The following is a 13,812-nucleotide window of genomic DNA, read 5'->3' on the forward strand; positions in this document are numbered from 1 at the left end:
GCTGCCGAGGGGGCACTGTGTGAGGGTACAGGTGACAGTGGCAGAAATGGGAGATGGAGAGGAGTGGGCACTGAATGCCAGGATGAAGGCCGTGGCCCTTTGGAAATGAGAAGGGTAACCACTACCCGTTCCTGAGCTGCCTGCCATTTTATTGAGTCACTGGCCTTTACAACAGCCCTGTGGAATAAAAGTTGTTTTCGTCCCAGTTTTATAGATGATGAACTCAAGCCACAGAAGTTGTAGTAACTTGCTCAAGGTGGTAGGTGAGAAAGCAGTGGAGCTGGGGTCAGACCCTATGAGTCAGGCCCTGGAATCCCAGCACGTCGGCTGAGGACTGGAGCCAGCTAGAAGCCTGGTGCCACTCCTGATGTGGCATCCCCCTGCTGTCTCTTTTCCCAGCATCCCCACAGGCAGCAGCAGTTCTCCTCTCTGGATGACAAACCCCAGTTCCCAGGGGCCTCGGCGGAGTTTATAGACAAGCTTGAATTCATCCAGCCCAATGTCATCTCTGGGATCCCCATCTACCGTGTCATGGACCGGCAGGGCCAGATCATCAATCCCAGTGAGGATCCACAGGTGTGAGGCTGCCTCCCATTGTCTCGTGCCCTGATACCCAGACCCCTGTCCATGCCACCCTGGCCCCAGCTTCCCCATCTGCCTGTGTCTCTGTCTGCAGCTGCCGCAGGAGAAGGTCCTGAAGTTCTACAAGAGCATGACGCTGCTCAACACCATGGACCGCATCCTCTACGAGTCCCAGCGGCAGGTGTGTGGGGACAGGTGCTGGGGAGGGTCACCCGAGGTCCCCCCGCCCATGTTCAGACCAAAGGACAGCTCCCAAGGAGAGAGGAGGGATCTTTTTCTGAGATTGTTAGAGTTCATGGACTTCTCTTGGGGCTCTAAAGGATGAGTGTGGGACAGGTTCTGCCCAGAGGTGGAAGGATGGACCCGAAGACTAAAAACACCAGTGCAGGAAAGGGCTGGGAAGGCCCGATGGCCCTTCCTCTGAGAAATGATGGACCTACAGTGTTCCCAGCAGCGCCCTGGGGACTGTGCTGGGCCCATGCCACATGTGCTGTGGCCCACAGAGTCCTAGCATCATGGACCAGAGACCCACTCAGACCACTGTCAACAGAGGGAATTTATTGGCTCAATTAACTGCAAGTCCAGGGGGCCCTGCTTTCAGGCCCAGCTGGATCCCCAAGGCTCTGTGTGTCTCTTCTGTTCTTCTTTGCCTTGGCTTCCTGGGCTTTGAGGCAGCAGTGGTACCTGGCAGCTGCAGGCTCGTGGAGAGCTGGCCGAGGGAAAGGGCTGAGGGTGCAGGGCCTGACTCGCCCCTTTCTAGCTCTGAGCCCTGAGAAGGCTGCCTAACCTCTTGGTGCTTCAGCTTGGTTTCACTGCTACCTACCTCATGAGGTTGTCATGAGGACTGATGGCAGCGCATGCACCAGCCTTAGGGACGGTGAGACAGGTGTTTAAGCAGCACTGGATGACCGTCAGCATTGTTACATATCAGGGCCCTGCCGGCCTCGCAGTAGAAACAGAATGGTCCCTAACGTGCCAGCCAAAGGCCTGGGCTGAAGCGAATTAACCACGCTTTGGTCACAGACCCCCACCCTGAACCACTCACTGACTGGGGGCCAGGCCCATGCCCATCTGCCCTGCCCACATAGGCTGAATGCAGGACGGTGGGTGGGGGAGGTCCCATTAGAAACCCCCCTGGCCCTCAGGTGCCCACCACCTCTGCAGGGCAGTCCTGGGAGTCGGCACTGTAGCTAGCACTCGGGGTCCCGCTGAAACTCAAGCATGAGCCCCTGCCTGGAGGACTGCAGAGCAGGTGCGGGGGCAGCCTGCTCCTAGACTTCCCCGCTCACCAGAACGCTCCACCTGGCTTCCCCAAGTCCGGGCAGTGTCTTCACCCTGCCCAGAAACTTGCCCTGCTCCTGTCCCCCACAGGATCAAGTCCAGCCCTTCCTGCCTAGGTCGTCTTTCCCCTGTGGCCTCAGCACTCTCTACTCCCCTCTCTGCAGCCTCGGTGCCGGCCACCACTCCTGCGTGCCTGGGCTCCTCCCTGCCCCTGCTTGGCTGTGTACATAGTGGCTCTGGGTTCCGTTACTGCTGTGGCTTTGGGCAGGTGATGCTTCGTTGTTTGCCTTAATTTTTTGACTATTCAAAAAGGGGTCAGGGCCAGCTGATGGAGTGGTTAAGGCGGCTGGATCCCACATGGCCGACTGCAGTTCGAGTGCCCAACCTAGCGGCTTTGCAAACACCAGGCACGTGTGTGTGCCCAAGATCCTGAGAAGAAAATGGAGAAAAGGGATTGGGGCATGACCACCAGGCCTGAGAGGTGCTTTCTCACGTTCTCTCTTTCTACTTCTCTCTCTCTCTCTCTCCAGCAAGCACGCATGCCTTGTAGCAAAACTAAATACAGCAACACTAAAAGCCAGAGGGGAGAGGGCTAGTAGTAGAATCTACCCTACAGGATCGGGGTGGGAATCGTGCGAGACCCAGCACGTAAGGTCCCTCGCCCACTGACTGGCACAGAGGAAGCCCTCATCACCATCATCTCTTTCGTCCCGGGCCTGTCTATATCTGTTAGGATTGTGTTAGGCTGTAAGTGCCCCTCCCCACCCCCCAAAACCCCAAACCCTAGCAGATTATAGCTTTCTCCTCTTGGATACAAGAAGTTTGGAGACAGGTGGCATGGGGCTGGTCTGCTGGTATCACAGCGTCACTAGATGCCCCCTCCTTTCATTGTTCTGACCTGCCCATAGCCTGGGCTTCTGCCTTCCTCAAGGTCCCCCTGTGAGGTAGAAGGCAGGCGGAAGGCCAGGTGTGACGTCTGCTTACAACTCGGTGGTCACGTCTAGCTGCAGGAGGCGTGGAGATATGCAGTTTAAAATCCTGCTGCCTGTGGTGGGGGAGAGCTGTTAGCAGAGATGGGACCCCAGGTGGGCCAAGCCCTCAGGCTTCTCTCTGCTAACCTCCAGCCCTGCCAGGCGCTGTGTACCAGCAGCCGCCCACTCACTTGGCACTGGAAGGTTAATTAACTTTTAATTAGCTCCCTGCTTAGGAGAAGGCACTTACTCTTCAGTTGCCCCCATAGCGGCTGGAAAGCAGGCCTGTGGAACACATAGAGGAGTGCCCTGCCGAGCCCAAGGGTGGTGGGCTGGGGGTGTCACTCAGGATGCCACCCTGGGCTTGCTGTGTCACTTCACATGCAGTCCGGGGTGATCTCACCTCATCTTACGCCAGAGGTCCCCCATGTTTCCAGCCAGATGTCTTGGACTCCCAGATCTCCTTGGCCTTTCACCCTAGATGCTCCCCAGCAAACTCAGCCTGTCCAAACTTGACCTTGGCATCTTCCTCCCAGACCCATGCCTGTTCCTACCCCGTGGGTTTCTCAGCCAATGGCACCACCATCCACCCCATGTCAGACTGGAAGCCAGCGTCTCCTCCCCCCAACTCCCTCACCTCGTTCCCTCCGTCTCTAGGAATGTCCTTAGAACGTGCTCGGTAGTGCCTCAGCCCCAGGCCCTTCCTCTCTCTGTTTCCCTGTTGTTGGTGAGCTGGCTTTTGTCCTCTGCTTATTGCCTCATGATCACAGGATGGTTGCCCCAGGCCCAAGCTCATGGCTACGCAAGGCAGGAAGAAGGGTTGGAGGCAGGGTGGTGCCAGCCTCAGTAGTCGCTTTTATCCAGATAGCAAAAGCAGATTTCCGCCGAAGTCTAGTAACACTGTCGTGCAGCCTCGCAGAAGCTGGAACCTGAGTGTGCGACTTTTCAAGCAGGCTTTGGGCTTGGGGTTTTGAGAGAACATAGGTGTGGCCTGGGTTAGGTGTGGCCTCCCGGCAGGGTCTGCCACTCCAAGCACCACTGACTCAGGTTCTTAAGACTATCTGCTCCTCTCCCTGCCTGCCACTGCTGCTTGGTCAGGCCACCACGCCCTCTCTCCTAGCCCACTGCAGTTAGCCCTGCCTCCTCCGTCCGTTTTCACATAGCAGCCAGAGATTTCTGGGATGCAAGTCTGACCACATGGCTCCCTTGCTGCGAGCCTTCAGTGGTTAGCATTGTTCTCAGCGCTATGTCCAGATGTATTGTTATTACTGCATCGTCTGGGTGCCATTTCTCTCTTCCTCCTCTGTGGCCTAGCCCCTCTGGCCTCATGGCCTTTATTCTTCCCTCTGCCTGGAACCCTCCCCCCCACCACCACCACCACCTTGCTCAGTGCAGGCCATTCTCTCTGACACCCTTCCATGGTCTGGGGGTGCCACCTTTGGGCACGGAGGCTTGCTCACTGGCACTAACTAATCTGGCAGTTTCTCCGTAAAGGTAGGGCCTCAGTGAGGCCTGGCCTAGGGCTGGCCTTTGGGAAGACTGTTGATTAGTGGAGTCATCAAAAATTGGGCGGGATGTAGATGCTCTTCCATCACTGCCCAGTGTAACCAAACCCTGGCCTCCGTGCCGCCCTCCCCCCAGGGCCGGATCTCCTTCTACATGACCAACTATGGCGAGGAGGGCACGCATGTGGGGAGCGCAGCCGCCCTGGACAACACGGACTTGGTGTTCGGCCAGTACCGGGAGGCAGGTACGTCTGCCCCGTGGTTTGGCCCTGTGGTCCCCATCTAGTTGCACATTTTAATGCAGAAGCAACATCATTTCAGAAAGGTCTGAGGGGCTGAAGGAAGAACTTTCTGAGCAAGAAGGAGACAAACCAGGGTCAGGACTTTGTAAGGGGCCAACTATTCTTTTGAAATTCAGGAAGTATAGTTGTTAAAAGGTCAGTACTCATTTTTAAAAAAATTTTTAGGGACTACCAGATGGCTTAACGGTTACATTGTTGGACTCCCATGTAGTCAACTGTGGTTTGAGTCCTGGACCCAGCAACCTAAAACCCATGCTGGGCACGTGTGCATGTGTGCCTAAGATTCTGAAAGGAGAATGGAGAAGAATGGATTGTGGTGTGGCCATCTCCCCTGAAGGGGTGATTTCCCTTTTTCTGTCTCTTTCTCTGTTCTCCAGTGAGTGCACACGCCGTATAGCAAAGATCTCTCCAAAAAAAAATTTTTTTAAAAGTTTTTCCATGAGAGAAGTAGGTACCCCCAACAGGGTCTCCATACCGTGTTCACCCTCAGCCCCAGCCAGCTGGGATCTGTAGGCACAAGTGCACAAGCACCTAGGGACACGAACTAAGGACCTTCCATGTGGGTCAGCATTGCTCCACTGCTGTGCCACCGTCTGGCCCAAGAGCCTGTATGTTTACCCACTGGTCACCAGTTGTCTGATGTTGGCAAGTCACTTCCATTCTCTGAGCTCCAGTTTCTCATTTCTGAAACAGGGATTCTGACGCCGAGAGGCTGCGGGGGAGACGCAGTGAGGTTGGGCTCAGCTGTGGTGTGGTGTGTGCCACAGATGCCCCTCCGCTTCGTGCAGGCGCTCCTGGTCTCCTTTCAGGCATCAAGTCCTTCAGGGAGCAGGAACAGGTGGGAGGGCATCCACAGGCCTGGGCACCATGCAGGACCCACCCGCCTGGCAGGTCCCGGATCATGAGTGAAAGGAAGGGAGGGTCAAAGTACGGGAACGAAGAAAACCGATGGGCCTTCTCGAGTGCCTGGGGGTGAAGGCGAGGGCCCAGGAGCAGTGAGTGGGGCACGCAGCAGGTGTTGGTGTGGGGCCTGGCAAGGGCGTCACCTTGTTGGGTCACTTATCATGCCAGGGGCAGATCTTGGCCTTTCCCCTCAGACACTGTGTGACTTTGGGCAGCTTCCTTACCTGTGCTCATTTCTAAGGGGCCAGCTGTGGAGGGGAGTCTAGGGCTGTTGACACAAAACTCTCAATATGGTGCCTAGCCCTGGGTGCGCTCAGAATCAGAGGCTGCTATGACAGGGACCCCACCCTGTGGAGCTCCTTATGGGGGACCTTCCATTCTTACATGCAGAGCATCTGCTCCCCTCCGTGGGCCAGGGCCCCCGCCCACTGCTCTGCGAGGGCAGGCACCCTGTGATGCTCCGTCTGGACACTGGCAGCCAGCCAGGCCCACCAGCCTTGCTGATCCCTGATGGCCTGCTTTGCTGAAGGGGTCTCTTTTGGGAGGACTCCGAGCAGAAGTGAGTGAGGCTTATGGGAAGCAGAGGAGACAGACGAGTTGCAGGAGTGACTGTCCAGCACCCAGGGTTGGCAGAAAGCTCTGGCCTGGGCAGCTCAGACGGCTTGTGGGGAGGCAGTGTGGTGCAGGGCAAGGAGGTGGGGCAGTCAGGCCCTGGCCTGAAGTGCAGGCCACTCATGTGCCATGACGGCGCTGTCTCTCATCTGTGAAGGAGGGACAAGTGTGGTCTTCTCAAGGGCCAGGGCACTGTTCTGAGTGCCCCACCGCGTCGGTCGCCTCAGAGTGAGGGTCCACTGGAGTGAGTGCAGCTCCCCCCAGCCACGTGAGGCAGGCATTGCTATTACCTGTAAAAGCCAGGTAATAAGCCCTGGGCAGAGAGGTGAGGTTGTGGGGCCCAAGCCCTGCCCCAGTCTCCTGAACAGTGGCATGGGGTCCTCCCCAAGGCCGTTTGACTCTGGGATAGCCTTGCTGGTCACCATCTGAGCTGCCCTCCCAGGGGGTAAAGCCGGGGTTGTATGTGGAGTCCCCACTGGCACAGCGGGGAGTGACATTCTGTGAAGGGCCTGTTAGGAGGTGGCAGGCTGCCCTCTCTGCCCGAGGTATGTTGCTGGAGCAGCAGTCCCATGGGCCTGCAGTGTCCTGGGGCAAGGTGGTGCCACCAGAGTGTTGGGCCCATGAGCCCGTTTTCTGTCTAGAGATAGGGTCTCTCTAGGTAGCTCAGGCTGGCCTTAAACCTGTAGTTCACCTCCCAGGTGCTTGCCTCTGAGTTTGGCTAAGTTTTTTTTTACCCATGAGGCACATGTGCTCTCTAGAGAGACAGAGAGAAAGGGAGAGGGAAAAAGCACCCTACCCTCTTAATGGAGTGGACTCACCCTGCGATCTCTTCTCTTCCATCTCTTCCTCTTGTCGGAATTTGGGTTGGTGTGTTTTTCAAGCCGCTGTTCTAGGACTCGAAGTGCAGACTTGGCTACGTGGGATTCAGTGCTTTAACCACCATGTCACCTGCTGGCCCCTAAGTCTGTATTTTAAACACGTGCTTCCCCTGTCCCTGCCCAGTCAGTAGTGTGCATTTGGGTAGCCCCACGACCACTTTGGGAAGCCCAATTCCAAAGTCTTGTGGCAGGACCTTGGACCACCTCTGTCTTTCCACAGGCCCCCCTTCCCCTCCTCAACCAGAGCACCTCCTGTTCTCCCTGTTTTTATATACAGCACGGCCACATTTTATGTGATTGCGTTTTCCATTCAAAAGGGTGTGGCAAAAAGTACCAGTACACTTGTACTAAAGGTGAATGCTGGGGACCAGCAGTTAGCGTAATGGCTATGTCGCTGGACTCCCACGTAGTCGACCGCTGTTCGCATCCTGGACCCGGTGGCTTAAAACTCATGTCGGGCACGTGTGCGTGCGTGCCCAAGATCCCAAGAGGAGAATGGAGGAGAAGGGATTGCGGCGTGGCCATCCTCCCTGGGGGGTGATTTCTCACTTTCTGTCTCTTGTCTGTCTGGCGAGCGCACGCACCCTATAGTGAAAACCTCTCCAAAAAAAAAAAAAAAAGGCTGAGTGCTGAAGTGATGCTGAATGCCCCAGCCTTAATGGAAATTCCAAGCAGGGTGTAACTGCAAAGCTGATTTTCCAGGCAGCGCTGAGCTGTTCATGTTGCTGTCTTGTGGTGCCCCCTGACCCCCAGCTCCCCGTTAGCTGATGAACAGAATACCCCTTCCCCGCTCCCTTACTCAGGCTCAGTCTTGAGCTGTGTGAGTGTCCTTACGCCAACCCTGACTGGTAGTTGTAGGATGTGGCGTCAGTTACAGGAGCACACCCTTCCTCGCTTTCCTCATCTGTAAGCCAGGGGAATAATCCCGTCCGCTTCGCAGGGTTGGTACGAGGGTTGATCGAGGTAGTGGATGAAGAGTGCTCAGCACCATTTCCAGGTTTGGGGTTGTTCAGGGAAGGCGTGGCCCTCGCGCAGTGTGGCTGCTGGGAACCAGGATCCGTGTTACACACTCCTCTGAGGGAAGGGTCCTGCAGCCAGCGGGCTCGGAGAGCATGCACTGACGGCTGCTCCTGCAGTCCCCTCTGCATCCGCTGGACAGCGCTGCCCCTCGGGTGGCTGTGAGGGTTGTCATCCTCTGCAGGTGGGGTGGAGACAGTCACGAACAACCTCTATCTTCTGACTTAGCAGACAGGGCTGCCTTTACCTGGGCGGTTCCCTTTGATGGTAAGGGGTCATCTGCAAGTAGTTTTGTTCAAAGAAAGGAATTTACCACTGCAAACAGGTTAGGCTATTCCTCTCTAGTGTACGGTTGTGAATTCAGGGCCCTTAGTTCATAATGATTATTTTAAATTTTTTTTTAATAACTGACTTAGTCGAAAACATTTAAGAAGAGGAAGGCTAGGTCATTGATGTCTTTTGAAAAGCCAGAATGACTGGCTTCCCTAGACAGTGGCCAGTTGGTCTGAACAGCCTCCCTCTTGACACCGGCCTCCCACCCTGGCCTGCCCAGCCCGTCACATGCATGTAGCACCTGTCTGGTCCCCACAGCATCTGTATTCACCTCCCTGCTCAGTCCAGGACCCTAATGCAGCCAGAGCAGCTGTGGCCCCAGATGGCCAGGGTGTGTCCCCGGAAAGCACAGGGCTGGTCTGAGCAGGTGCTCCGCTGCCTCCTTCCCACCCAGGTGTGCTGATGTACCGTGACTACCCCCTGGAACTCTTCATGGCTCAGTGCTATGGCAACGTGAACGACCTGGGCAAGGGGCGCCAGATGCCTGTCCACTACGGCTGCAAAGAGCGCCACTTTGTCACCATCTCCTCTCCACTGGCCACTCAGATCCCTCAGGGTGAGGACGCAGACCCTCGGGGCCTGTGGTCTGGTTGGGGGGTCAGCCCAGGTGAGGGCTCTCAGCCCAGGGTGTCCGAGATGCATGGCTTTGCGGTGCTGCAGGCCTCAGCTGTGTGCCCACGAGGCAGGAAGGCGCCCATCTCCACTCACAGGTTCTTTTAGGTGCGAGTAGCAGTGCGAGCCTCTCAGGTGGGAGGTGGTGGTGTTGCTGTGGGTGGGTAGGGTTTCCAAAAGGCAGGGCCTGGCCCAGCCTTGCATCTGGGTGTCCACGGAATCACTCACCCAGCAAACACGTGGTGCCCTGCTGTGCTCTGGGTGCCACTCGGTGCAGCGAAGGAGAGGCAGGACGTCAGCCCTCCTGGTGCTGACACGGTGTAGCAAACCAGGTGGAGTGCACTGGGTGGTGAGGCCTATGGGGCAGTACAGCTGAGGGAGGGAGGGAGTGTGATGAGGGCTGGGCGGGGTGAGGTGGGGACATCACTGACCATGACGTTTACCTACATTTCACTACAGGTGAGGGCAGGAGCCACGTGGCATTTCCTGGCTGGTGCCTGTTAATGTTTGAGGAGTGGGGGTGGGCGGACAGGTGTGGAATGGGCGGGGTGGGAGTGGTTGGAGGACAAGAGGGCCAGGGAGGGTACAGATTGTGCAGGTTGATGGTCCTGTGGCCTTTACTTTTTGTAGGGACCTTGCCTTTTACCCAGAGTGGATTGGGAGCCCTACAGTGGGAGGCTCCTCTGCAGAGCAACCAGGCCTGCCACATTCTAGAGTCTGTGGCTGCCCGTGGGTGACAGGTGGGAGTGGGAACAGGTTGCAAGGGCTGAGAAGGTTGCCCAGTGACTCAGGCAGGAGGTGACGGTGGCATGATCAGGGTGGTGAGAAGGGGCAGAACGGGCTGTGTTGTGAAGGTGGTGTAGACGTGGGGGATGGCAGAGTTCGGAGTCGGAGACAGTGCTGGTTTCTGGCCTGAACAGGTGGAAGGGTGGAGGCCACCGTAGGGTGAGAGGAAGAAGATGGGGGTGAACAGGTTCTGGGCAGAACAAGGAGCTCAGAGCCAGTGACAGCTGCCCTAAGTGCAGAGCCCTGGGCTGGGGGTGCGTGTGAGGTGGCTGTGCACGCATGTGAGGTGGCTATGTGTGTGCGTGTGGGGTAACTGCGCGCATGTGAGGTGCTATGTGTGCGCATGTGGGGTGACTGCACGCATGTGAAGCGGCTGTGTGCATGCGAGGTGGCTATGCGCATGCATGTGGGGTGGCTGTGCGCGCGTGTGAGGTGGTTGTGTTGCATGTGAGGTGGCTGTGCCCACGTCAGGTGGCCGTGCGCTGTGCACATGTGAGGTGGCTGTGCTGCATGTGAGGTGGCTGTACATGCGTGTAAGGTGGCCGTGCGTTGTGTGTGCGTGTGAGATGGCTGTGCGTGTGTGTGAGGTGGCCGTGTGCTGTGCGCGCGTGAGGTGGCTATGTGCGCGTGTGAGGTGGCTGTGTGTGCGTGTGTGTTCCTGCTCACCGCCCTCTGGCTCCCTGCAGCGGTGGGGGCAGCCTACGCGGCCAAGCGGGCCAACACCAACAGGATCGTCATCTGTTACTTTGGCGAGGGGGCAGCCAGCGAGGGGGATGCCCACGCCGGCTTCAACTTTGCTGCCACGCTTGAGTGCCCCATCATCTTCTTCTGCCGGAACAACGGCTATGCTATCTCCACGCCTACCTCGGAGCAGTACCGTGGGGATGGCATTGGTATGGACCCTCCACTGCTCGAGACCCTCTCCTGTCCCTGTGGCTCCCCCCACTCTTTCTCTATGGCGTCTGGTACCAGGTGGGGTGCAGGACCCAGGGACAGAGCACTGTTGTGGGCCCTCTCCTGCCTTGACTGCTTGCTTTCCTTCCTCTCCCTCCCTGCCCACCCCACCTCATCTGAGCCCCAGACCAGCCTCCTCTGTCCCTGCAGCTGCACGAGGCCCGGGCTATGGCATCATGTCCATCCGTGTGGATGGCAACGACGTGTTCGCCGTGTACAACGCCACGAAGGAGGCCCGGCGGCGCGCTGTGGCGGAGAACCAGCCCTTCCTCATCGAGGCCATGACCTACAGGTGCCTGGGTCACCCCAGCCTTGCTGCACCTTAGCCTCTTCCTCTTGTCAGCCACTGTACCCAGACCGCGGCCTCACCCCCATGTCGTCGCCCCGTCTCGCCTTAGTTCTCTCCCACCCCTTCTCCCCTAGTGTGCTCCCTTCCTCCCTCCCGACGCACAGCAGGCCCGCCTGACCCTGGCCCTCCCCCTGGGCAGGATCGGGCACCACAGCACCAGTGATGACAGCTCGGCGTACCGCTCGGTGGACGAGGTCAATTACTGGGACAAACAGGACCATCCCATCTCACGGCTGAGGCACTACCTGCTGAGCCGCGGCTGGTGGGACGAGGAGCAGGAGAAGGCCTGGAGGAAGCAGTCCCGCAAGAAGGTGAGGGGCCGCGTGGGCTGGCATGGTGTGAGGGTGGGCTGTGCTGTGGGATCACTGAGCTGGGGATTTGGCAGGCCCGTGGAGCAAGGCTGCCTGCCCCGTGTCACCAAGCCAGTCCTCAGCAGATTGTGTGCTGGTGGCACCCACCCATTAGACGACTTCTCCCATGTGGCCTGTGCCCTCTCAGTCAGCATGCGGCCTCCTGGTGAGGGGTCAGCGAGGCAGCGCAGCCAGGGTGGGGAGCCTGAGTGTCCTGGCCCAGCTGCTGCATCAGCCTGGCAGGTCCCCTCCTGCTCTCTGCATCGGTTTCCTCATCTCCAAGCTGCCTGCTGCTTAGGGCTATTGAGAGGCTTAGACAGACCCACACGCTCAGTGTGGAGCTTGGTCCCAGCTGAGGATGGAGTGCCGCAGTTTGTGATATGCTATTTTTACTGTCATGGACACGATTATCTCCGCTGTCCAGCTGCGACCCTCACCGTCCCGTGGGGGCAGGAGGCGGGCCTGGTGGGAGGCCAACTGGTGCCCACTGTCCCTTGTTCCCACAGGTGATGGAGGCCTTTGAGCAGGCCGAGCGGAAGCCGAAGCCCAACCCCAACCTGCTCTTCTCGGACGTGTACCAGGAGATGCCCGCCCAGCTCCGCAAGCAGCAGGAGTCCCTGGCCCGGCACCTCCAGACATACGGGGAACACTACCCCTTGGACCACTTCGACAAGTGAGGCCTGTTGCCCCAGTGCCCCTGCAACCACCTCAGGGGAAGCCCTGCTCTCAGGGGAAGAGGGAGAGCTGACTGGACACCACCACCTCCCCCTCAGCCAGCTCCCCGAAAACACTCGGGCCAGTGCAGTGCCCGAGACTGTATGGGTGCGGCTCTGCTTCCCGTCCCTGCTCCTCCAGGCTGTAGATTTTGGGGGCACTATTTGCGTGCCTTCTCTGGGACCTGGGGTGGGCGTGGCAGGTCAGCCTCTGGGAGTTGCTCAGTGAGAGCCGGTCAGCAGAGACAGTGAATAAACGGTGTCTCTCCGTGTGGCTCTGTACCACCTCCGTCTTGTTCCTGGGGTTCTGAGGAATGGGGAGACTTCAGCCTAACTGAACTGGGACCACCTCCAGCTTCTCTGCTTTAGATAAATGAGGCCAAGCCGTTGGACATCTGCTTCCCCCGGAAAGTTTCGCAAGCTAGAGTCAGCCTCAGACAGGAAGGGGGGGGCTTCTCCAGCGAGGGCCTACTGTTCTCCCACAAAACAGAGCAAGCCTGGTGTCTAGCAGAGTGACCAGGGCTAGCCCCACCCAGTAAGGGGGTGTCTAGTGTGAAGGTCAGGGTGGGCTGGACTTTGCTCCAAACCTACTCCAGGGCCCCAGAGACTCAAAATGACTCCAGGCCTCAGAGTGGATGGATATTTTTCAGAAGCAAAAAGTAGACAAAAACAGTCAACTACCTTATCCTGCCTACCCGGCCCCTGGCTGGGAAGGGCCCAGAAGCAGCTCAGGCAGCCCAGGTTCTGAGACCTCCTTGCTCACATCAAGGTCTGGAGGGAGGGGCTGAGCAGGAGGAAGGGCAGGCCCAGCCAGGCCAGGTCAGTCCTTTTTCTTTCTCCCCTCCCCTCTGTTCCCTGTAAGCCTCAGCATCGTAGCCGTGGGTCCTGCAGGCGTTTCCAGAGCCCAATGCTTTGCTGAGGGCTGAGGGGCCGCACCAGTAGTAGGTCACGGAGCGCGCAGGGGGTGGTGGTGCGGTCTGCTGGCCAGGCTGTGAGGAAGCCTGGGTGGGCCCGGGGCACCAGGCCCAGAGCGCGGAAGCAAAGGCCAGTGTAGACATCATCAAAGGGGAAGGGTGCCACACGGGCTGCCGCTTGCAACAGCCAGGGTGCCAGGCGGCCCGCAATGACGTAGCCACCCCCACTTGCATAGGCTGGGTAGCCACCTTCGAAGAAAGACCTGGGTACGTAGAAGGGTCCTCCAAGCTTCCGGAGGGGCTTGGCCTGAGTGAAGACCTCACCCAGGTACAGGCTGCGGGCCCAGGTGGGCGGCAGGGCCTGCAGGTGATCCAGCAGGGCTGGGATGTGCACGAAGGCGTCGTCCTGAACATGCAGCACAAAACTCACATCAGGACAGTCATGGCCCAGCCAGGCCAGCAGCAGCAGGTCTTTCAGGGTCCGATTAAAGGGAACATCGAGGAAGTCCCAGAGCAGCAGGTCACTGTAGCGACGGCTCTCCCAGGCCACCAGTGAGCCTAAGTCAGGCCCCCCCTCACCCACGGGGGACCCCAACAGGAAGAGCAGCCGGACCCCAGGAGTGGGACTGCCCCACGTCTCCCTCACCGCCTGTCGTTCGGCAAAGCGTCCTGGTTCTGACTTGACAGCCAACAGCAGGTAGGGGACGTCAGACTCTGAGCAGCTAGCCACTCCGCCAACACCACCCCCAC

General features: G+C 58.3%; 2 protein-coding genes and 1 long non-coding RNA gene across 3 annotated transcripts in view; 1 reads left to right on the forward strand and 2 right to left on the reverse strand.

The window, feature by feature from the left end:
• The window catches only part of BCKDHA (branched chain keto acid dehydrogenase E1 subunit alpha), a gene marked incomplete at its 5' end in the record, with an annotated part of 26,611 nt that extends 14,181 nt beyond the window's left edge, over positions 1-12,430 (forward strand). The window contains 8 exon segments of the mRNA XM_006165286.2: positions 400-576; positions 677-763; positions 4,476-4,584; positions 8,779-8,940; positions 10,469-10,675; positions 10,887-11,028; positions 11,225-11,396; positions 11,942-12,430. Of these exon segments, the coding sequence (XP_006165348.2) occupies positions 400-576; positions 677-763; positions 4,476-4,584; positions 8,779-8,940; positions 10,469-10,675; positions 10,887-11,028; positions 11,225-11,396; positions 11,942-12,112 (1,227 nt within the window).
• Positions 7,799-13,812, reverse strand: part of LOC114005472 (uncharacterized) — an 8,724-nt gene continuing 2,710 nt past the window's right edge. The window contains exon 2 of the long non-coding RNA XR_003547325.1: positions 7,799-8,330. This is a non-coding gene — a long non-coding RNA (uncharacterized LOC114005472). The remainder of the gene's footprint in view (positions 8,331-13,812) is intronic.
• Positions 12,775-13,812, reverse strand: part of B3GNT8 (UDP-GlcNAc:betaGal beta-1,3-N-acetylglucosaminyltransferase 8) — a 3,603-nt gene continuing 2,565 nt past the window's right edge. Inside the window, 1 exon segment of the mRNA XM_027767033.1 lies at positions 12,775-13,794. Coding sequence (XP_027622834.1) covers positions 13,013-13,794 — 782 coding nt within the window. The 3' untranslated portion in view covers positions 12,775-13,012.

Source organism: Tupaia chinensis, unplaced genomic scaffold (genome assembly GCF_000334495.1).
Source record: "Tupaia chinensis unplaced genomic scaffold, TupChi_1.0 Scaffold143861_1, whole genome shotgun sequence".
Taxonomy (NCBI): domain Eukaryota; kingdom Metazoa; phylum Chordata; class Mammalia; order Scandentia; family Tupaiidae; genus Tupaia; species Tupaia belangeri.